General features: G+C 38.9%; 1 protein-coding gene across 1 annotated transcript; it reads right to left on the bottom strand.

The window, feature by feature from the left end:
- Nucleotides 1-5,641: 5,641 nt before the first annotated feature.
- Nucleotides 5,642-23,878, bottom strand: LOC148189837 (coiled-coil domain-containing protein 183-like). Its single transcript, XM_088076029.1, is given in 14 exon segments — nt 5,642-5,976; nt 5,978-6,005; nt 8,273-8,342; nt 9,572-9,700; nt 12,139-12,298; nt 13,087-13,247; nt 14,947-15,047; nt 16,794-16,839; nt 16,971-17,126; nt 20,134-20,256; nt 21,305-21,409; nt 22,645-22,812; nt 23,025-23,113; nt 23,833-23,878. Coding segments are annotated over 14 exon segments (1,491 nt in total). The 3' UTR covers nt 5,642-5,867.
- Between the last annotated feature and the right edge of the window lie 82 nt (nt 23,879-23,960).

The following is a 23,960-nucleotide window of genomic DNA, read 5'->3' as shown; positions in this document are numbered from 1 at the left end:
CAAGTCCACTGGCCCCAACAATACTGCTCGACGCATACTAAAAACTTGTGCTGATCAGCTTGTTAATGTTATAACTGACATTTTTAACATCTCACGCTGCCTGACAGTCATCATTGTCCCTGTACCTAAAAAGTCTGCTGTGTGTAGTCTTAATGACTACCGCCCTGTGGGTCATACCCCCATCCTGATGAAGTGCTTTGAGAAACTGGTTCTCCAGCACATCAAAGACAACATCCCTGCAAGTCTGGACCCTCACCAGTATGCTTTCACAGCCAAGAGATTCACAGAGGACGCCATATCTACTGCTGTACACCCAGTCTTCACTCACCTTTAGATAAGAACAGCTACATCTGGATGCTGCTTGTTGATTTCAGCTCAGCATTCAACATAATCTCTTCCATGAAGCTGATTGGAAAACGTAATACTCTGGGCTTCAATACAAAACTCTCCAACTGGATACTGGACTTCCTCACATGCAGACCCCAGAGAGTTCAAATTGGCAGTCACACCTCCTCTACATTAGTGCTCAACACCAGCGCTCCCCAGGGCTGTGTGCTCAGCCTCCCTGTTTTCACAGTGTACATCCATGACTGCACTCCCAGACATCAGGAGAACTCTCTTGTGAAGTGTGCGGACGACACCACCATCATTGGCCGTATTACAAACAACGATGAGAGTTCATGCTGGGAGGAAATCAACAATCTTGCAGAGTAGTGCACAGAGAACAACCTACTGCTCAACGTCAGTAAAGCCAAGGAACTAATTGTTGATTTTAGAAAGAAGGAGGCAAGGACACACACTCCTGTCTACATCAGTGGAGCTGAGGTAAAGCAGGTGAACAGCTATAGGTTCCTTGGAATTACTATCACTGAGAACCTATCTTGGTCATCACACATCACCACCCAGGTTAAACAAGCACAGAAAAGGCTCTACTTCCTATGGAAACTTAGGAAGGCTAAATTCCAGAGCAAGATCCTGGTTAACTTCTACAGACGAGTAATAGAAAGCATACTGACAGCGGGTGATTAAAACTGCCCAGAACAACACTGCTTCCCATCTACAGAGCATCAGTGACCTCAGTGAAGTGAGGTGTCTGCACAGAGCCCAAAGGATACTGAAAGACAGCAGCCACCCCAGCCACAGTCTGTTCACCCTGCTGCCATCTGGATAAAGATACAGAAGTATCGGCTGCAGAACCACCAGACTACGGAACAGCTTCTTTCCCCAGGCTGTGAGACTCCTCAACTCCTCCTTTGACGCCAAAAAGATGTAGCAGGATTTAGGGTCAACTTTAATTTCATTTCTTCTTAAACATAGTTTAAGAAAAATTACAATAAATCTACCTCGTACCTTGTACCTTGTACCTTTAGATATGAGCATTATTTCACTTCAAAAGCGCATTTGGCTGCCAGCGCAGTGAATGATTTTCACACATTAAGACTTCTTAAAATAACAGTATCTTCAAAATTTGATCCAGTCAGGAAGGATAAGGAATGTTTCCGACACTAGTTAGCAAACCTTTATCATGTTATTGCTCACGACCCCAACCTGTTTTCACCTTCTCCCATTTTCCACGTCTTTGCTCAAAAATTATCTTTATTTAAATACAGAGTAGACTTCAGCAACTGCAAGGCCCAATGTTATGTTTAGTTAAATATCAAGTTCTTTAACTAAACATAGCCAATAGGATATGAATCTGAGAGCTGTAATCTGAGGGCTGTGCCTGACCGTGGTGATGGCTGTGCTGATGCTGTGACCCTGCCTTTGGTTGTGCTCGTGCTGTGGCTGTACTGATACTCGCTCGCCCTGATCGTGGTCTGGTCCTGGTTGCGGCGATGCTGTGATCTTGACTTTGGACACCTCCCTATCAACATATGCATGAGACTCTTATCATCACCCTCAACATCATCATAGAGTGCAATTAATAATTTCACACCTATCGTTATTGTAATATGACATGCATCTGTTTCTATTATTGCTGTGCCTCTCTCCCCCTCTCCTCCCCTCTCTCTTTCTCTTTCCTTTTTGCCATGATTGTATTTCATTTGTTATTTACGACATCTATTGCACGTCTGTCCTTCCTGGAAGAGGGATCCCTCCTCTACCGCTCTTCCTGAGGTTTCTTCCATTTTTTTTTCCCATTACAGGGGTTCTTTTTCGGGAGTTTTTCCTTGGGTGATGTGAGGGTATAAGGGCAGAGGGATGTCGTACACTGTAAAGCCCTCTGAGGCAAACCATGTTTTGTGATAATGGGCTCTATAAATAAAATTTACTTGACTTGACTTGACTTAAGCATAAGTGGGCTATAGATGCTACTGGACCAGATTAAATTATGGAACAAGACAGATTAAATGGACATTTTTCTTAGTCTTTCTCAACCATCCTGGAAAACTCTACAGCCTATTCTAGTTGTTAGAGTTTACTGCGCCCTTGGCCCATACTCAGAATTTTTATCTCAAGAGTTTATATCAAGTTCAGTGCTTAAATCAGACAAAGTAATTATTGAAGGTGATTTTAACATTCACGTGGATATTTATAATGATAGCCTTAGTGTTGCATTCTCCACACTTTTGGATTGAATTGGCTCCAGTCAGTGTGTACATAAACCCACCCACTGCTTCAACCACACCCAAGATCTTGTCCTCGTGTACGACATTGAAATTGAAGATTTAATAGTCTTCCCTGATAATCCTGCTCTGTCAGACCATTATTTAACAACTTTTGATTTTTTGTTACTCGATTACACGCCTCTCAGCATAGGTACTATACTAGATGTCTGTCCAAGTGCAGCAGCTAAATTTAAGGAGTTGATTCCCTCGTCATTGACCTCATTACTATGTCGACTATGTTGCACCTTTCAAGAAGAAAATAATGAAACAAAGAAATTTAGCTCAATGGCTTCACCCCAAACCTTCCTCTTTGATAAAGCTTATAATTAGGGTTGGCTCAGGTTGCCTGGACCAGCCCCTAGTTAGGCTGACATAGGTATAATCTACCTGGGGACTGTCTAAGATACACTGAGCTCCCTTTTCCTTCTCTTGCTCCCTCCATCTGCAATAACTCCTGTCTGTTTACTGCATTACGCTAACTTCATTGCCTCTCCAGAGCATTCCTTCTCCCTTGTTTCCTAGTTTTCCCGGATCCTGGCTGCAATCTTGGCGGTTGTGCTCGTGCTGTGGCTGCACTGATGCTGTACCTCTGACTTGCCTTGATCATGGTCTTGGTTTTGCCATTGCTGTGGTCCTGTTTGAAGCTGCACCTGTATTGTGGGTCCTGGTTGTGCCGATGCCATGATCCTGCTTGATGCGACCTCCTACTGCCATTATGCGTCATGCCTTCATGCCTATCAACATATGCATGGGACTCTTATCAAGACAATATTTGCGCATAACATCACATGCTATCATAGAGTGCATTTAGTAATTTTACACCTATCAATATTGTAATATGATATGCTGTAGTTACCGTTACTGCTGTACATCTCTCTCCCTCCCTCTTCCCCTTTCTCTTTCTCTCTCTCTCCTTCTCTTTCTTTTTTGTCATTATTGTAATTTAATTGTTATTTACGACATCTATTGCAAGTCTTTCCGTCCTGGAAGAGGGATCCCTCCTCAGCTGCTTTTCCTGAGGTTTCTTCCATTTTTTTCCCCCGTTACTGGGTTTTTTTTTCGGGGGAGTTTTTCCTTAGGCAATGTGAGGGTCTAAGGACAGAGGGATGTTGTATGCTGTAAAGCCCTCTGAGGCAAACTGTGTTTTGTAATAATGAGCTGACTTGATTTGACTAGGCATTTTTGTCCACATATGAAATAACATTACAGTTTTAGGGCTAGGGTTAGGGTTAGGGTTAGGGTAAGTGAATATGCCTTTGAAGTAATGAAGCAGTTGCCCAAAAGCTCTAGGAAACTATAAACCAACACATGACAGTCATCTATCTATATCAATCAGACCTCTTTAATTGTTACCACTCATAGAAAACCATAATAAATGCACTAATTGAGCCTTTAATGGGGTCAGTCGGCCACAATATGCTGACACATATCTTTGAGTGTAATTGACCAATTCAATCAGCAGATGAAGACATATAGCATGGAAAAATTGTGTGGAAAAACACAGCCTTTCTCAGTAAATTTCCACAATGCTATTTCAAGCATGTTTTCAGACTAACATGGACTGTTGACAGGCAGAGAAGTGTGTATTACTCATTTCTAGCACTTCCATGCATCCAGACACAATTTTTGAACACAAAACTTACATGCTGCATTTGAGTGTTCATGAAGCATTTTTATAAGAATTGAAGGAGTTTTTCTCTCGATTGCTGCAAATAGAAAAAAACTCTCACCCTCACAGGGTGAGCGCTATGTTCAGAATTCTTAAAGGCAACTCAGTAAACAGCAAATGAGTGAATGTCCACACAGAATTTAGAATTATAAGTTCGAACCTTTAGTGAATCTTTTCAAACAACAAGCAGTAAGCAGTTACAGAGCTGTGGATCAGAAATGCCTCTCCCTAGCCGACAACATCAGCGAGTCAGCCTGCATTCTGACAACCTGTCTTTCCCTGATCCAGTCTTTTATACTATTACAATGAGGAAATGAAAATGAAGGTAGAATCATCTTCTGGTTGGCTCCCCTCGTTATCTGGCCCCCCTTTCGGCATGGCATCACTTTTGGGATTGGCCAACTTCAAGGACAATCCCTTATTAGGAGTTGTTTTTCCCATCTAGGTGTCCTGTTGAACAAAATTATAGGCACCACACATCCATTCCCCTTTTGACCCCATGCATCCAACACATCTCCTCCTCCCATCTCCATATCTCAAGCTCTCTTCACGTCATGCTTTCACTCACACCACTGGCACCCCAGGTTTATATTGTCATACAAAACGTTAAACTGTCATCCAGAACTCATGCGTTCACTCACACTGCTGACCCCAAAGGTTAGTTTATCATACAAAACGTTAAACTGTTAACTAGAATATTGAGTTATTGTGAGACTATATCTTATCTTTTTATATAAGGAATAAACAAGAAATAAGGAATGAACATGAACATGAACATTGTATCATATACTTACATACTCCAACAATATGAAGTGAACATTTACCTTCCTGCATGTGTCTTCAAATTGCCACCTCAACATCTACATCAGAGCTGACTTTATATGTATGTAACCCTCTCAAATCTTCATCTACATGTGCAGTATATATGCAGATGTTTGTCTGTCAGATTGGGAGGACATTAGGAGTTTGGTATTTTGTACCAACATTTTGTCAGGTCCTGTTGTGAAAATGAAGTAATCGTCAAATATCGTGATGCTTAATCAAGCGTTCCACCTCCTTACCAGTGTTTCAGAGAGGGCTTATAATATGCTCATTTTAGTTACACAGGTTCACTCCATGTCAGACTCTCTCAGTTGAGTCAATCCAGTCATCCCTGTTGGAAAAACAGGGATGACTGGATGCCCATCATGTGCAACTGTCCCCTTTGAATCAGAGACACAATGCTCCCACCTAGTGCTGCAATATCAGCCCTCCAGTTCTCACAGAAGGTTATCATCCAAGCTTGCTTACACTGGACACATTTCTTGCATAGACAAATAATTACTGTAAATATTACGGACATGTCTCTGCAAAGCCCAAATAACTCACATTTATTTGATTAAATTCGATATGCTCTGTTGCTCAGTATCAAGGTCCAAAAAATACTGTTGCAGTCTATTATAGATTGAAAAGGAATTTAAGAATTTATAAATTTAATCAAATCACGGTTTTATTATCATAAGCTGAAGTGAATTGCAGATATGATCATATAAGCAGTCAACCGAGGCAAAACATTTCCTGCTGTTCTCTTGTTTATTTCATGAGTTTTATTATAGCCACTGTGTGGTCCAGATCTCCTCTGCTTCCTCTTGGCTCTGCTTGAGGACGTCCATCAGTCTGTTCCTGCAGCATTTGATCTCCTCATGGGATGAAGAGCACTTCTTCGTCATCACTAAGCTCGGGAGTCTCTGTGACATAAAGAAAGAAAGGTCGATTCTCAGTCAACAGAAGATTAACAAATGATGGAAGCCTTGTATGCATTCTGATCTTTTTTTGTAAAACATGACAGTCCTGTTTTTGTGGTCACTGTTGACCATTCAGAGCAACTGTCTCTCAGCAGACAACTGAACAGTTGATTGCACTGATGGAATTGGGCTGTAGTTGCTTTGAGATGGCCCCGAGTGAGATTTCTGACCTGTTCTGACTATTAATCTCTAATGCTTCCTCAGACCTGTACCTCCACACTGTTGATGATGTTTGTGGCCCAATCTCACACATGCAGTGTCAAACAAACTCTGTAGTTACCTACGTCAGTAAATCATAATACCTGACAGGAAGTTAACCCTTTGAAACCTGGATCGACATTACCTTTCTTGTGCTGCATTCAGGCACATTTCACAAATATTAAACCTTTGGATCTTGAGCCATTTCATTTGACTTCTTGGGAAACAGAGGGCAAAAGGCAATGAGAAACTTGGCAGAAATGTCTCAAAAATTGCAAGAACTTAAAGATTTAAGATAAAAAAAATACTAACTAAAACAAAAAAAAATAGGGAAAAATGTCCAGAGAACTATGTTTCTAATTATCATAATTATGTATCTAAAAATATTTTTATATTATTTTGTGCGTCGGGTAATTTTCTTGTACTTTTGAGTAATTTCTCGTTAATTGATTTTTTCCTTAGTTGTTCATGGCCTTCTTCCTATGTTTGTGAAATAAGGCAAGCCAATTTGCCCAGGTTTCAAAGCATTTAGAGGCAGTCTCATAAAGTTAAACTCAAATATTTATTTTACAATACTGTAAGTTCTGAACTGGTTGTATATTTTTTTAATAACATTGGTGTGATGTGCTGTGCTATGTGTGTACTATGTGTGTGTGCCACCTTCTTGTGATAGCAATGAGTGATTAGGCACACTGGTGCTCACTTTCTCATCAAGGACTAAGATTTACAGGACCGGGACTCTCATTTATAAAACAGTCCATAGAGTCCAAAATAAAAGCGCACACATGGACAAAAGCCAAAAATAGCGTGGGTTAATTAATGTATTTTTTCATTTTATTATCTTTTTTTTCTTTTTTCTTTTTTCCCCTTTTGTTACCTGACAACCATGAAGCATTAGACGCATGTTTATCAACAAAACAACTACCCAACATTGCTATTATTTCTGTTGTTGTTGTTATTATCATTATCATCGCCATTTTCTGTTATATTATATGTTATTACATTACTGTTGCTAAAGTCATTTACAATATTATTCTTATAATTTTTACTATTGACTATTATACTATACTATACACTATTTGATTTATTTATTTTCTTTTCTTTCTCTCTCTTCAGTTATAACATTTAATTATTTTGAATCCAATCATCCTTTAAATGCAGTACCTACACTACCTACCTAAACCTCATACACAATCACACACTGTTATTATGATTTTTAATATCATTGTTTACATCATATTTATTATTACTATTATTATTGTTGTTATAAATCACAACTACCTACACTATGTATTGGGGGACTGTAAACCCCCCTTCTCCCTACCACACTACCCGGTGTGCTGGGGCACCATCATCTTCTGTCAGACTGGGGAAGGTCGTTTGGGTGGGGTCGGCATGCTTTCTCTCCCCTTCTTTGTGATTTTGTTTGCTGGCTGTTTGTCAGGGGTACAGCTTGTCGGCTGTAGCACTGTGGAGATGGGGGGGTACTTGACAGACAGTCCCTTTGATGGCAAGGCTCCCTCCTCAGGGTCTGGGTGCTGTTTGGCTCGGGACTATGTTCCAAGATTTTGTCCAAAAAAAAAAATAATAATAATAAAACAGTACTAATAAATAACTCAACCTCAAAAGATGGGCTGTACCAGCTAAGGACAGACAGACTCCCTCCTCAGGGTCTGGGAGCTGTTTGTCTAGGGTTGGGCTCGGCCCTCGCTGCGTCTCGGCGGGCGGTTGGTGGATGGGGTCGGAGGGATGGGGAGGGGGGCGTGTTGATGATGATTATGTGTTTACAGTGTTTACAGTAATCACACCTGGAATATTTATATATATATATATATACATATGTGTGTGTGTGCACTATATATATGTGTGTGTGTGTGTGCTCTGAATCTTGGATGTTTTAACTGGATTCAAACCCTTCCAACAGTTTCTCTGTCAGTCAGCTCAGTGTTTGTGTATTTCTCTTAACAACAGTAAGCTTGTGGATACATCCTGGCGTGTAAGTTGCTACTCACGTATAGGAGTAGTTAGTCTCTTGTTGTTCCTTGACTCTGTCCTGTTGAGTTGTTCCAGCAAACTGTAAACCTAAGAAAGAAGAAGACATGGAGGCAAAGTTGTCAAAAACTATTCTGATTTCTAAAGCAAAGGCAACAGACTCACCTATCAAACGACTTGAACGCATGATTATGAACTACAAAAAAAGAAAAGCTATTTAAAAATAGATTGTCTTAAATGGGCAGTGAATTTAAACCAAAATTAATTTCTTACACCTTTAAATGCATAACTTATAAACAACTGGAACCATCGGAGACCATTTCCACTTTTAAGGGTAGGCTTAAGACCTTTCTCTTTGATAAAGCTTATAATTAGGGCTGGCTCAGGTTGACTGGACCACATCTGTCCGTCCTGGAAGAGGGATCCGTCATCATCCTCTGCAGCTCTTCCTGAGGTTTATTCCTTTTTTTCTCCCATTTACAGGGGTTATTTTTTAGGAGTTTTTCTTCAGGTGATGTGAGGGTCAAAGGGCAAAGGGATGTCATATGCTATAAAGCCCTCTGAGGCAAACTGTTTTGTGATAATGGCCTTTATAAATAAAACTGACTTGACTTGACTAGATACTTACAGTATAACCTGATAAATTCATTTGCGAAATCTCCAAAAACACATTTATACTACTATCATCTTCTCATGCAAATGTGGTTAAGACAGAAAATGTGTTTTCTAAAATGTTAGTTGCATGAAAAAATCTGTGGAAAATATTGCAAAATAGACCAATTTAAAGATACTGAGAGGATGCACAAAAGCTGAGTATCTGTACCCTGATTGCACAATTATTTATTATACTTATTATAATAAGGTTGTGGCCTATATACATGGGACACAGGCCCAGTGCAACACGTCTGCCAAAGCAGAGCATGTCTGTTATAATCAACTGAAGCTGCTACACTGAGCACAAAAGCTATGCTTGCTACTGTAAAAAATGATGCTGGCTCCTCCAGTTCACATGTGGAAGTATCCTTGGACAAGATAGGTCTGTGGACAAGATACTAAACCCCAAATTGCTCCCAAATCCTGCATTACCACTTGGTAAAACTCAATAAAGCTGGCAGCAACCACACAAAGGCAGCCTGTGTGGCAGGTAAAGAACCTCACTCAGCCCCGCTTACATAACGTGTCCATGTCCCGTGTAGGAAAGCTCCAATAATTACATCAGCATAGAATATAAGAAAGAGCACACCAACTGTTAACTATCCTTTACAAAGGTCTGGGTCAGATTGGAGAATTGAGAGCAGATAAAAAGAGAACTGTAACACCGTCTCTGGGCTCTGGCTGCTGCTCTCAGGTCTCTGCTCGAATGCTCGTTGCAGTAATGTTGGCAGACGGGCGCTGATGTCCCTCAGTTTGTCCATCCTGTCAGCACTGGATGCACTGGCTGACAAGACCTGTCAAGAGGCCAGATTTACTCAGTCAGACATCATGTAAAGATAAACAGACTTTTTTTTGGTCTTTTTTAGTATAAAAATGTGAACAAAAATTAAATTGCATTTTTCATCAACACAACAGAAACTCATGAGAAACACTTGGAGGCCTGCAGTCCTCAATGGTGTTATTTTAACCCAGTTGTTGGCTCCTTTTGTCAAGAGGTTTGTTTTTCCCCTCAGAATAAACTGTAATCACAGTGGGCATCTTATGACTTTTCATTAAGCCTAATCATCAACATTTTAATTTGTCCGATACTTAAGTTTATGACCAAATCTTTACAGGGCTACTTTTCCATCAGCCTCAGATGAACATTTTTACATATTAACTAGAATGTTACCACTGTCATTATAAACATGTTAGCATGCTGACTTTTAGCATTTAGCTCACTAGCTCAGTTGTGGACTCTTCAAATGTGTCTAAACTCCACACCACATAGGAACTGAGCGCAGGCTTCCAGTATGTGTTCTGTTTACAGAGAAAAAGTGACAAAATACAGCAAACTCTAACTAGAGTGTGTGCACAGATTCATTATTCTTGACTTTTTGAGTGTACTGTCAACAGACAGTATTCACCCACTATTTTATTTTATATCTTTTATTAGTTTAAAACTTGTTTTAAGAACAAGTTTAAACTTAGTTTAAAACAGTGTGTTTTTACTTCTGCTGGTTTGTATTATTTGGTCTCATTTTTTATTTTTTGAGTTTTTGGTTTTACTGTGTTATCATCTTTTATTGGTCTATTCCTCTTATTTTATTCCATTTTTAGTTATCTAATTCATTTTAAGTCACATGTATTACCATCTTTTAATGCCTTTCATTCTTAATTTTTTGATCATTTTGTCTGTGTTCATGCATATGGCATACATTTTGGCAAGATTGTATATTTATTTTTAATCTTGGAATTTCCAGCTCAGCTCCTACAATAAGTCTAAAATACACTGTGGAAACTAAATAGTTACATTCAGACGTTAAGTGTAAAACATGCTCCATTGAAACCCATTCAAACTGACATTTTTGATCCCACAGCCATCAAAGCATAAAAACACGCACTGCATTAATTCTGGGTGTCATTCTGAGCTTTTGACTTGGAATTTGTCATTTTTACTATTTTTCACCTGACAACATTTTTACCATATTTGGCATATGGAGAATATAAATGCTATTTCCACTAGATGCACTTACACAAACAATATTGCTGCAAATCATTGACATATCCCAGGCTGTCATCATCAAAAAAAATCCACTTTGCATGTAATATACTGAAAATAATTCATTTCTTGTTTTTTTCATTTGAAAACATAGTGGCATAATGAAAAGAACCTAGCATTAAAGGGTTAAAATTTTGAACGTGAATGAATATTTGATATTTATGACTTAAGACTGATGTTGGTTAAAAAACTAAACTTCATGAAAGTAGAAAATAATATTAATGCATGACATTTTTTAAAGCCTAATTTTGAAAAGTACATTTTGTGTGCAAAGTGGTATTAGCGTGAGTATTTGACACTGCACAAATAATAATATATAAAAATCAATGTTGCTGCCAATCATTTACATATTCTAGGCTGTGATGATCCCAAAAAAATATAATATACTGTAGTATTTTGAAAATAATAATAATAATTTTTTTTTTTTTGCTTGTTTGGTTTTTTTTTTCTCATCTAAAAACATAGCGGCATAATGAAAAGAACCTAGCATTTAAAGGGTTAAAATTCTGAACATGAATGAATATTTGATATTTATGACTAAGGGCTGATGTTGGTTAAAAAATTAAAATTCATGGAAGTAGAGAATAATCTTAATTCATGACATTTTTTAAAGCCTAATTTTGAAAAGTGCATTTTGTGTGCAGAGTGGTATGAGCATGAGTATTTGACACTGCACAAGATAAAAATCAATGTTGCTGCCAATCATTGACATATTCTAAGCTGTGATAGTCAGTCATTTTCTGTAACCGCTTGTCCTCGTAAGGGTCCCGGGGGGGCTGGAGGCAATCCCAGCTATCATCGGGCAGAAGGCGGGGTACACCCTGGACAGGTCGCCAGACTATTGCAGGGCCTAAACTGTGATAATCCAAAAAAATATCTGTAGTATACTGAAAATAATTAATTTTATGTTTTGTTTTATCCATCTAAAAACATAATGGCGTCATGAAAAGAGCCTAGCATTTAAAGGGCTCAAATTCTGAAAGTTAGTGAATATTTGACATTTATGATTTGGACTGATGTTGGTTAAAAAGAAATTCAGCAAAAGTAGGAAATAATATTAATGTATAATTAGTTTGATTTTGAAAAGCACATTTTGTGTGCAGAGCAATACCAGTGTGTGTAATATTAAAGCAGGCTCTAAAGGTTTAAGGCAGTGGTAAACAAAAAAACTGGTCTGTTTTTGTGTCAGACCTCCACAGGAATGCAGCTCATCCTGAAATAGAGGTTATTGACCCCCTGCTCAACAGTATCCAACAGGTCCTGAGACTGCCTCAGCTTCGCCTGCAATTGCTGAACATGGCCCATTTCCTGATTCAGCTTTGCCTGCATTTGTCCCTTCAGCTTGTCAAACCTAAAAAACAACAAAAACAAACAGATGTAGTTCTTTAAGACAGCCCCTCTCTCTCCTCATTATATAAGCTAAACATGGCAGTAAAATGGCTCATTAGGCATATGAAGGGCATGACATGAGATGAGATTAGATGAAACAAAATAAGACAATCCTTTATTAATCCCACAGCAAGGGAATTTGCAACATCAGAGTAGCAAAGGGGGAAATGCAATTTGAGAAGCATCAGTAAAAAGACACAAAGCAGTTTAATAAGTGAAATATGCATCAGTAAGAAACACAGACCAATATGAGTATACAAGTAAAGTAAACAGTGAAAAATACAAAACATATTAACTAGACAGGCTGAATGGCTGAATTCACATTATTGCAGGTAGGAAGTATAACTATTACATATACATATATTGCATATGAGTAAGGATTGATTCTACCAACCAATAAAAACAGAAACATTTAAGAAACTGCAACCATTGACTTTTGGTCTTCAAAAGATGAGCTAAACAATTATTCTAGCAGTAACATATCAGATTAGTTTTTATCTGCTCATATTAATCAGTTTAGTCAGTGGACTTAAAGTTACAGCTCTGTATGAATGACACTGTATTTGACTGTAATAAAGATTTGATATAGTATATTAGGTGGCCATCTTAGATAACTCATTTGGGCTCCTCATTTTGGCTCTCATCCAACACATACCTTAGAATAAGAGGAGCTGAATAAATATGACTCCAAGTACAAACATCTGAAGGATGAATAAGTCAGACTGTGAGGCAGAGCTTCCATGTCGGTACCTTGTAGCTGCAGGTTTGGCTCTGAACTTGAGTTCTGTGAACTGCAGCTCCAGATCAGCCAGGGTTCTGGCCTCCCTTCTGGCCAGTTGCTCATGCTGGGTCACCTCAATGAGGAGCTGCTCCTTGGTGGCTCGCTGTGACACCACCTTGTTTACTAGCTCCTATGAAGACAGGCAGACAGGAAAGACAAACCAGTCACGTACTCATTCATAATATGTCTCCTCTTCTGATGCCCGTATCCGCAGGCTAATGGCAAGTCCTGCTTCTTAACCATTTTTGACAATGTCTGTGGATCTATTAGTTGTAATGTGCAAAATGTGTCCATTTGTCTGTAAAGTCTGATGTTTTCTGTGTTTTGTCTGCTGGTCAGCTGGATGTAATTGTGAATTTGCCTTATGTTTTATGTTCTTTGTGTTACCTGCTTTAGGACTACGGATGAAATTTAGCTATTGTGCTAATTCTGGCATATTTGCATTGATGTGCTGATATGTTGCTGATATGTTGATTAATGTGCATTGTCCTAATTAAATAAATTTCATTAAAAAGAAACATTAAAAAAATGTGCCCAGATGAAAAGTTTTTTGAAAAGGTCAAGTGAGTGATGAGTTGTAAAGTGTCTACTCCAAAATGTATCTATGTATCCTATGGCTCCCTCCAGAAAGTGTTGACGACACACACAACAACGCAAGTTCATGAAGTCAGAAAAGCTTATGATTTCCTCCACACAAGCTGTTACAAGTGGAAGCATCTCGTGGCTCAATCAATTCTGCAAAAACTTTTATGGGCGGCAATTGCAACTCATTTGTATTCATCTACCACTGCTAAGCGTGAAGTAGTTTAAATGAACAAGGAATCCTTTCTTGAATTTCTAGTCGATGTGATAGATGGTGAAGTGTATGAGGACAAGCCAACAATAATGAACCAGTCTGAGAGGGGGAAGAGAGCAGGGAAGGACAGGATTTAGATGTAGATGACATGTGCAAGTAGTTGGAAGAAACTGATCCAGCATTGTCAGCCCTTTGAAACCGTGAGCAATATCCAGTTTGTGCTGCTGTCAGACACCTTTCATAAGTGTTTAAACCTTTGAACCCTGACCACATTGGTGTGATTTCTCAAAAAAATCTTTTGATCCTTTGTGGGAAAGTCAGGAAAGATGCAAATGGTGCTGTGATTGAGGAAATTATAGACAACAATAATCTAGGGATTATAAATGACAGCAGAACAACCCAATTTCAAATGAAGTTGTTTCAAATGTCTTGTTTGTATCTGATGCTTTAGCAGGAGTTGGGGAATGGAATGTTCTGGAAAGAGATTCAGCGAGGTGGCAATAATTTTCCTGTTCTTAGCCAGTTTGGAAGGTCTCAAATTTTGTTACATGGGGAAAGGGTTCAAAGATGTGATTATGCCTGAGCTGAATGGGGCAAGTTTAAGGAAGGGTTTGAAGGTGGTTTAGGGGAGGTCAATAGTGACAGCTCTACAGATGAGTATTATGATTCATTAACTGCATGATATTGAGAGTATCCTCTGAAACAATTCCTTTTAGAGAGGTCCCCAGGGATCTTCTTATTGTTCATGGGTGGATTGAGGACTGTGATGAGGCAGTAAAGAAAAGAAATCAAGTATTTAGAAACATAAAACCCCCTGAGGCAAATTGTATAATTACAACCTATACAGTGGATTAGCAAGGAAACTATTAAGGATGAAAAAAAAAAAAAAAATGCTGGAGAAAATCGGATTCATGTCATGATGTCAGATGAATCAGTCAACTCAAAAGGTCTCTTCCGGGCAACAGAAGGGAATCTGACTGCTAAAATGGTATCGCTAAAAACACGTGATTGCAACTTGAATTAAATTGTCTACCTGCACATCAGCACAGCCCAGAGCCTCTCTCAGAGCCTCCATATCCTTGACCACTTTCATGTCAGACAGCAAAGCACCACAGACATCATAACACTGATGATCTGCAGAGACACACAGAGCACATACCAGCACTGTCAATACCTAATGACCTCACTTATTTACGCTCACATCAAGATCAACATCAACTTTATTGTCTCCTGAGGGAAATGTGTCTTGGTAACAGTGCAATGCAAAGTTGCAATCACAGACAATTAATTGATATGATGAGTTGAGACACACAGAAAAACAAAAGACAAAACACAGTGTACACTGATAACCTGGATTAAATCTCACCTTGAAATAAGGAAGTTAAGTTTACGAGGCCTCCATGCTGTGCACCTGCCCTATCACACTGCACCAGCCTCCGTGATCACAAATAAAAAATGTAATTGCACATGGATAAAATAAGGAAAAAAAATCAATGATGATGAAAAGAGAGATAAGATAAAAAAAAATAATGGCAATGTCGTGCACAGGATAGATAAAATAACGATAATAGCAAATATAAATAGCAGCTATTACACAAATATTACATGCACCGCATGTCATGTGATGAGGAAAAACCAATCAAAGCCGGCAGATATCTCTCCTCAGTAAATATCCGTCTGTGATTAATGTTGTGGAGAGGTCGATCATTTTATTGCAGGGATAACCTGAGCTGAGTTGCTAAGCAACCTCAGACGCAACCTTTCTCTGTGCTCATGAAAGCTGGCACAGCATGGACACAAGAGTGTTTCCAGGCGGTTCAAGATGCTCCATATGCATGGCCCCTAAATCCACCATGATGAATTTTTTTGCTACTCTACACGATATGAAAAACTGAATATCTTTTTTAAAAACTTTTGACTCTATTAACACTAAATTTGGCATTTGGCAGAACAAGATGGACACACACAAGTTAAATGAACAACATCAGATAGAAAAACATGGCCACCATCAATCGTAAACTTCACTATCAACTTCAACTATCAATCCTAGTAGATCATTCCGACATACAATCAGTGGCCTGTTGGCATCAGACACCTACGCACAGAGGCACCCTTTAGAGGTGGTATGAGATGCCTTTGCATAATTGTCATTTTACTGAGCCAACCTTGAACACATCAATATGAAACCTTATGCAGCCTTGTTTATTTAGCTAACTAGCTAACTTGGATTTCAACACTGGATTGCTATTTTTAACAGACAGGACTTGCTACAAAGTGTGAGTGTGCTTCCCACTGCTGCTGTGAGTGGATGATGATGAAGACTGAGCTGGCTGTGCCGCTGCAGCAGTTGACGGAGATGATGGAGTTTTTTTAACCCAAAGACAATTGAACAATTGATGTCTGTGGACCAGTGATTGGATTAAAAAGACGTGACTCAACTCAAGATGCAACGTTATGTTATAGGACCCATGAGACTCAATAGCAGTATCATTAAGCTCACACCTTAATGATTTGTTTTGAAAAAAGCGAATCAGGTCCTTAATAGAACGAGGTTTTAATCCCCATCCCTAGTCATAATAATGTCTTCGTAAAAAGGATTTAGCTTTGATTATAGTTCACATCCAGCCCTGATGGAATTCTGGTTCATAATGGGTTAATCTTTTGTTGAGGTTTGTACTTGGCAAGCATGTCAGTTTTTTCATATTCCATATCTTATACATGTGTACCTGCTCATGCTGCTTTTAATTTCAGAGTCCTTTAGAGTTTATGATCTGTCAGAGCTCAGCAGACATTTGGTTGGTGTTTAAGTATTTCACAACCTGTAACAGCGTGGCACAACCACCGAGGCAATGAAATAAAGCAAGTCATTTGTTGTCAGACCTGTGACAGGAATGTCATGTGTTTCTACACCTTCCTCTTCAATTTCCTGCACGTGAAAAAAAACATATACCAACAGTTAATAAACCATAAACAATCATTTATTTACAAACTGATTTATCTGCATCTTATTTTATCTTGATCAGAACATTATCAGATTAGTTCCTTTTTCATTCATACCTGCTCTTTCAGCTTACTCTGCCCTGTGGGGCTGAGATGCTGAAGTGTTTCCATTTGCCTTTTCATCTCCTTTTCTTCTGCACCCAGTTCATACAGCTCATGATCCATTTCTCTTTTCTTTCCCATGGTCTCATATTCCATCTGTGCCATCCTGCCCTGATGGGTTAGACAGAAAGAAAGGAACAAAATAAAGTGATTAATTATGTTAGAAAAAAGGTTCCATAAGGTCAATATGAGTCATAGATTTTATCTCAAGCTCTTATAGAAAAATGTTTTAATATGGAACCATGTCAAAGTCATGATGAAAAATAATAGCGATCGTGTGAATGTATGATTCAACCATTGTCATGGTAAAATATTTCTGAGTCCTTCAACTTCTGCATGCAGGCATGTGAGCAGGCTGCAGGATGTCTAAAGGTTAGAAGATAAAGACCTTATAGATGTTCAAAATCCAGTGTTAAACAGGTTGGACCAATGTTAGACATGCTTCTGTACCATGTGTGAAATACACTATGTAAGGCTGAATCTTTTACTTAAAGTTTTTGATACAAGATCTTTTATGACGTCAGGTTTATGTTGTAATAAACATGTCTTCCAGTAAGATCAACTGTGTCTGCTGGTAGGACACACGTGAAAGTCATATGAAAAAAGCAAAAAGTCTGTGCAGTGCAATCGCCACACAACAATGACAGAGTAGATGCATAATCAGGAAACTGTCTCATTCTCTTGGCATGAATCAGCCTCCAGAACAGAAACCGTCTGGAGAGCACTGTCAGAGTCTGCTCCAAGATCACTGGTCTACCAATAAGAACTCTTTCCTCATTCTGTGAACAGCAAACAGTCAGGCTAGCAAACCGAATCCTGCAGGATCCCTCTCATGCTCTCCATGCTCTGTTTGAGTGGCTCCCCTCGGGACGACGTCTCCACTGCCCAGGCTGCAGGACACAGAGGAGGAGAGCAACCTTTGTTTCCAAGGCTGTTCTCCTCCTCAATTCCTCCTAACCCCCCTCTCCCTCCTCCACACACAAACCACACGGACTTTCAAAGCTGTGGAAAGAAAAAGGGAAAGGGAAGGAAAAAAGGAAAAAAAAACAAACAAAAAAAAAACTGTTCATGTCTACCTCCTCTCAGTCGCACCTTATCAGTGAACTCTATGTTCCTTTATTACTGTAAAATTGTACATACAGACATATTTCATTCTTATTATATTTTTGTTTATAACAGTCACACACGCCACACAACATACATACACACAACATACACACACACACACACAAACATACACACACACACATCTTACAATACACACACACGCACAGACAAACATACACACCACATGCACACACACACGCCACACGGACTTTCAAGCTGTGAAATTGTTTTTAAGCACAATTACCTCCTTTACATGCACCTTATAATTATTATTATATTATTATTATACTTTATTCACCTATATACTGTATATACACAAATATTTAAATTATCTTTATTTTGATTTCTATTTTTTCTCTCCTTCTTACTTTCATCTTTACGTTATTGCTTGTCATGCTGCTCTGTGTGCCTTAAATTGCCCCCTGGGGACAAATAAAGTTTTTTGAATTTGAATTTGAATTTGAATTTGAAAACATGATATCCAGACATATAAGTCGAAGATTAAGTATTTTAAATATAATCCTTATATTTAGTTTTGTAATCCGGTGGAATATGTTAGAAATTACATTTAAGGGCATGTTTTCAGAGATCTGTACTGGAATATGTTTTACAAGTGCCCCTTTAAAAAAGGATAGCTTTCAAAAAACTTTTGATGCAATGTTTTTATTGACTAAAATAGGCTTGATGTTCTGTAATATGGCCTTGACATCACTTTTTTGTCCGTGCATCCCGTTAATGTATTTCCTATGTAATCTATTTAATTGTTTATTGTCAATTGTTTAACTACCCTGAATGGTTCTGATGGTTAACCATATCTGCAACCATAGGGCGTTTCAAACAGCAGGTCGGTTCAGTTCAGCTCAGTTCCATACACGTTTTTTGCGTTTCCATTCTGAAAAGTTGTGGATGGTACCTTTGGAACGGTCCCCATTTTTCGTCTCCCCTCTGCTTGGGGTACCTTGCACCTAGAGCTGGTACTAAAAGGTGGAGCTGAACCATTGCAGTCTGTTGATTGGTCAGAAGAGAATCAACAGTCTGCTCAGTACTGGGCTGTGGCTGCTTTAACCACTGTTTATACTGTGACAAGTTTTTCATACATTAGTAAACTCTAACTATAAAATGAAAGGATGTTTGCAGCCTCTAGCAGCAGCTGGAGTATGAGAGAAAAAAAGTCATTCACTGGGCCGGCTGCTGGCAACTTTTAAAGTGGAACGTTTTACTTGTAATGTTACTGAATGCATGAGATGACGACGTGAATCCATCAACACACCTTAAATTTAAACATGACAACTTTGACCACTTCATCTGTTCTTATTCTCTCACTCGGATGACGGACACTTTCAAAGATGTATATACTGATGGCAACCAAACTGTGAACTGCATATATTGTCATCCACATTCGCAGAAAAAAGTGTCCTTGTTCCGATACTCTTTGGCTGCACTAAAAACCCTTGTTCAAGGTGACAACGCACAAACCCACTATTTTTAAATCGAGAGTGACTCTTTCTACAGCCTGCAGCCTCATTCTGTGGACAATAAATGGGGTGCAGACTTCACTCTGCATCACCTTTAAACAAGGAAATATAGCGAGTGCTGCTGGATGGAGCAGCGAGTAACAACAAACCCACCCACATGTAAGAGTACTGTCTGCAGTGGAAACACTACATACAGTATATTTAGGCTCTAGGTACCTGTTCGTAGGGTGATGGAAAAGCAGCTTTAGATGTTTATATTCAAGTCTGAAACAGTCTATATTTTATAGTTGTGACATCACGATTTCCTGGAAGCCCGCTTAAGAGCACAGTCTCTGAATATCGACAGTTTGTATTTCTCTGTGAAGCACTGAGCTTTCTGATACTAGTATATTAGTGAAGTGAATCAGGTTTACATCTCACTGGGAACCCAGTGGATCTGAAGGACTCCTGTAAGCCTCCAAACAGCAGTCTGAATGGCACATCAAACCTCAGTGCTGTTGTCAGGTTAAGCTATGTTTGTGATGGCGAAGTCTTACCAGTGTACCGTCTGCAACAGCTGCTGCTGACTGGAACTGTTTGTTTGCTTTGTCCACTTCTGCCTGTCCAATGGCAACTGCATGCTGTTTCTGGTCCAGGACCTTGTGCATACCACAGACCTCCTAGTCAATTATAAAACATCAGCTTAATGAGACAATGGGTTTGTGTCAATATTTTACACTGCTGCCTATTTTAATATTGTTTTTCACGTGGCTAGAATCTCAGTGTGATACTAGAATAACGATAGCTGTAATAATGGTTTTTCAGTCAGGAGAGACTTATTTTCTTTCTTGATGGATGGTTGAAAGAGGATGAGAGGAATGGGTTAAACATTTTGTAAACAAATTATCAGAGAAATACTCATGATAAGTCTAATTCTGGAGTTGGTTGGTTCAACTGTGTTTGCTGTGTTTTTAACAGCAGAAGGCAAGCAATGTGTATCTATATTAATCATTTTGCACCAGTTTCTGTCAACACTGAAATACAGCTAGTATGTTAAAGTGTCACAGCCAACTCACTATTGGTGTAAACTATACAATGACACAAACATGACAGTGCCCCGAATAAACCACCATGTTCTGAACAGACACATTATAAACACTGACAAAAAGTGACATTTGCAGTTTGGAACATAAAACAGCAAACTTCACTAAAAACTACTCAGTTCAGCACTAGGAAAGTATAAGCACCATCAAATACGGACTGGAGCAGAATATTTATTAACAACATGTGAATTTTGGAAATGATTACATCTATCATTTGTTCATTAATTCTGACCTTTGGACTTTACAATGCTCTTGTTATTGAAAATGTTATCCTCCATCAGCTGTGCCTCTGATATGGAAATACTAGTTTAAAATACAGGTTAAGTTTGTGGATGTAATAGCTACATCTGTTTATGGGAAAATAATTTTTTTAGCAGATATCTTAGCCTTAACAAGACCAAGCAATCTGAGCAGTTTTGTGTTTATATCTGGTGCATTTATTTAGTTTTGGAAACCTCACAATCTCTAGAGGGTATAAGCACAAGTTGGCCAGCAGACTCAACAGGGGCTAGAAAACACGTCTGCAGCTCGTTACTAAGGTTTGACCTACTTGCTGGAGCAGTATAGTCGTTTATAGTCGTTATATAGTCGTTTCATATAGTCGTTGACAAACAGCATAGCTCACCTGCTGCAGGTGCCCATGAATGTGTTGATAAGTGGTCTGAATGTCTTTAGCCTTTGTGATCTTCATCCTCATCTTGTCAAGGTTGTTCTCCAGCTGACGTATACGCTAACATTAAAAAAATAAACAAAAGCTATGGTAAGTGATCAGTGATGCTAGGGTAGCATAAAAGAAGACATGCTACAACTTAAAATGTAAATGAATTCATCAGGCATCAGCTGTCTCTGTCATTGTTGAAAAAGAACTAGAGACTAGTGCTCATGTTCAATTCAAGTCAATTTTATTTATAAAGCCCATTATCACAAAACACAGTTTGCTTCAGAGGGCTTTACACCGTACGACATCCCTCTGCCCTTAGACCCTCACATTGTCTAGGGAAAAACACCCCCCTAAAAAAACCTGGAATGGGGGGAAAAATGGCAGAAACCTCAGGAAGATCGACTGAGGAGGGATCCCTCTTCCAGGATGGACAGACGTGCAATAGATGTCATAAATAACAATTAAATAACGATGACAAAAAGGAAAGAGAAAGAGAGGGGGAGAGAGAGGGGGAGAGATGTGCAGCATTAATGGTAACAATAGCATGTCATATAACAATAGTGATAGGTGTAAAGGTACTAACAGCACTCTATAATAGCATGTGATGTTACATGCAAATATTGTAGGTGTTGATAAGAGTCTCATGCATATATTGATAGTGGAGACATGATGGTATGATGGTAACAATAGCATGTTCACAGAGACATGAGTTGTGCGGAGCAGTTTGAGAAGATGCAGGCCCATTTTCAGACAAACTAGTTGGTCAACAGGTGGAAGAAAGCCCAAGCGGGAAGAAAATTCTGCATTTTATTGTGTATAAAGCCCCATTTACTTTATAATTTCTGACACTTAAACTGGGTAGTGAGTACTGCTATCACTGAAACACACATTAACAGTAGCACTACACTAAACGTTACATGAACTGACTGATCCTATGGGCCCCTTGGTCAGTCATCACGAATAAACAGGGGCTGGCATGGTGGTGCAGTGGTTAGCAATTTTATCCATGGGGCCCATATCTGTGGAGTTTGCATGTTCTGCCTGTGTCAGTCAGGATTTTCTTCCAGTCTTCCGGCTTGCTCCCATAGCACAAAGACATGCAGGTTAACTGGTGACTCTAAATTTCGCTATAGGTGTGAATGTGAGCATGAATGGTTGTCTGTCTCTATGTATCAGCCCTGTGACAGTCTGGAGACCTGTCCAGGGTGACCTGCCTCTCATCCAGTGTCAGTTGTGATAGGTTCTTCTGCTAAAGAAAAATACTATGTGGACACACGCCCTGAGGCTCCTGGGTGCACACTTACCTGCTTATATGTGTCTTCATTATTGTAATTTGTGGGCTGAAGGTTTTTTGCTTTCAGTAACTCCTCCAGCTCCTTCAATTTAGCTTCTTTTTCTTTCATAGCAAGTGTTAGTCTGTTGTGCTCATCAATCAGGACATGCCTCCACCGCTTCTCTTGTTCAACTTTTTTCTGTATGACAGTAGAATAAAAACAGAATACACAGACTTCAGCTTCCTTAATTCACAATTAAAAACTGTAGCCTACTTTGCAAATGAAAGTCAAAATAGGTTTGGAAGGTGTATGATTTATGTAGGCTCCATCTAACACGAAGATGGCATTAGTTAATGTCTTGCTAAGGGGCACATCCAGCAGCAAAAACAAAACAATACAGCAAGCCTTACCTCCAGAGGTAGACCAGGCTTAGGCAATCCTTTTTGTCTTGAGAAAAAGACCTGTTTTGTGACACAGACCTCTGCTTCAGTCTGTTTCTCTGGAAATGAAAATGGCGCTGTATTGATTATATTCAAAATGTATTTAGTTAGTATTTAGTTATTTAGTTCAGTTAACTTAGCTAGCTCTTGAGTAAGTTATTATAACTTCCCAACTAGACTTCTGTTACATCTTGCTACGAGCAAAACAGCAACAGGCTACAGTTCATTTTCAAAGGTAGCCAGAGAAATGACACTACAAAGTGACGCCAAGGACTAGTTGCTGCTAAAAAGTATGAAAGTTGAACTGACCTCAACTTTTTTCAGGGCTCCAATGACACATTGAAGCCCCAATCAGTCATATGGTTTGTTTTTAGCTATGGAACTGTAAAATTTCTTGATAGTTGTTTTATGATAACACAATGTAATTTTTACAGTGATGCAATGTATTTTCTGCAATGACTGACTTTAAGAAAGATTAGCTTACGTTAACATGTCACTGTTATCATTTAACTTATGCCTGTAGCCTTTAGAATAACTCTATATGCCCTAGTAATACAGCTTCAATACAATTTTCTATGAGGGTCTTGCTTTTTATGTGTTTTGTGATAGGTTAACTGGCTAGCCAAGTTAACTAAAACAAACCTATTTCAGGTAGTCATTATTTAATTTATTTCACAGTGGAGTTTTCCTCTTTATATCACAGATGTAAAGCTAACACATGCTGCTTATCTATGCTAGCTATGCTAACTAGCTTAACTAAGTTTTTACAGAGGCCTACCTGAGGTTTTCCCCCGAGGCAGAGTCGGAGTCCTTGAATCTTTCATCTTTGCAGAGGAATTACAATCCATTTTTATTAGTGCCAGATGTTTAAACTAATTGCTACCTGTACGTTTATTTTTTTTATAT

This window comes from Plectropomus leopardus, chromosome 4 (genome assembly GCF_026936395.1).
Source record: "Plectropomus leopardus strain MGB_pleo_1.0 chromosome 4, ASM2693639v1, whole genome shotgun sequence".
NCBI classification, from domain to species: Eukaryota; Metazoa; Chordata; class Actinopteri; order Perciformes; family Serranidae; genus Plectropomus; species Plectropomus leopardus.
Note: the sequence above shows the minus strand (reverse complement) of the source record. Positions and strands in the feature narration are given on the sequence as shown.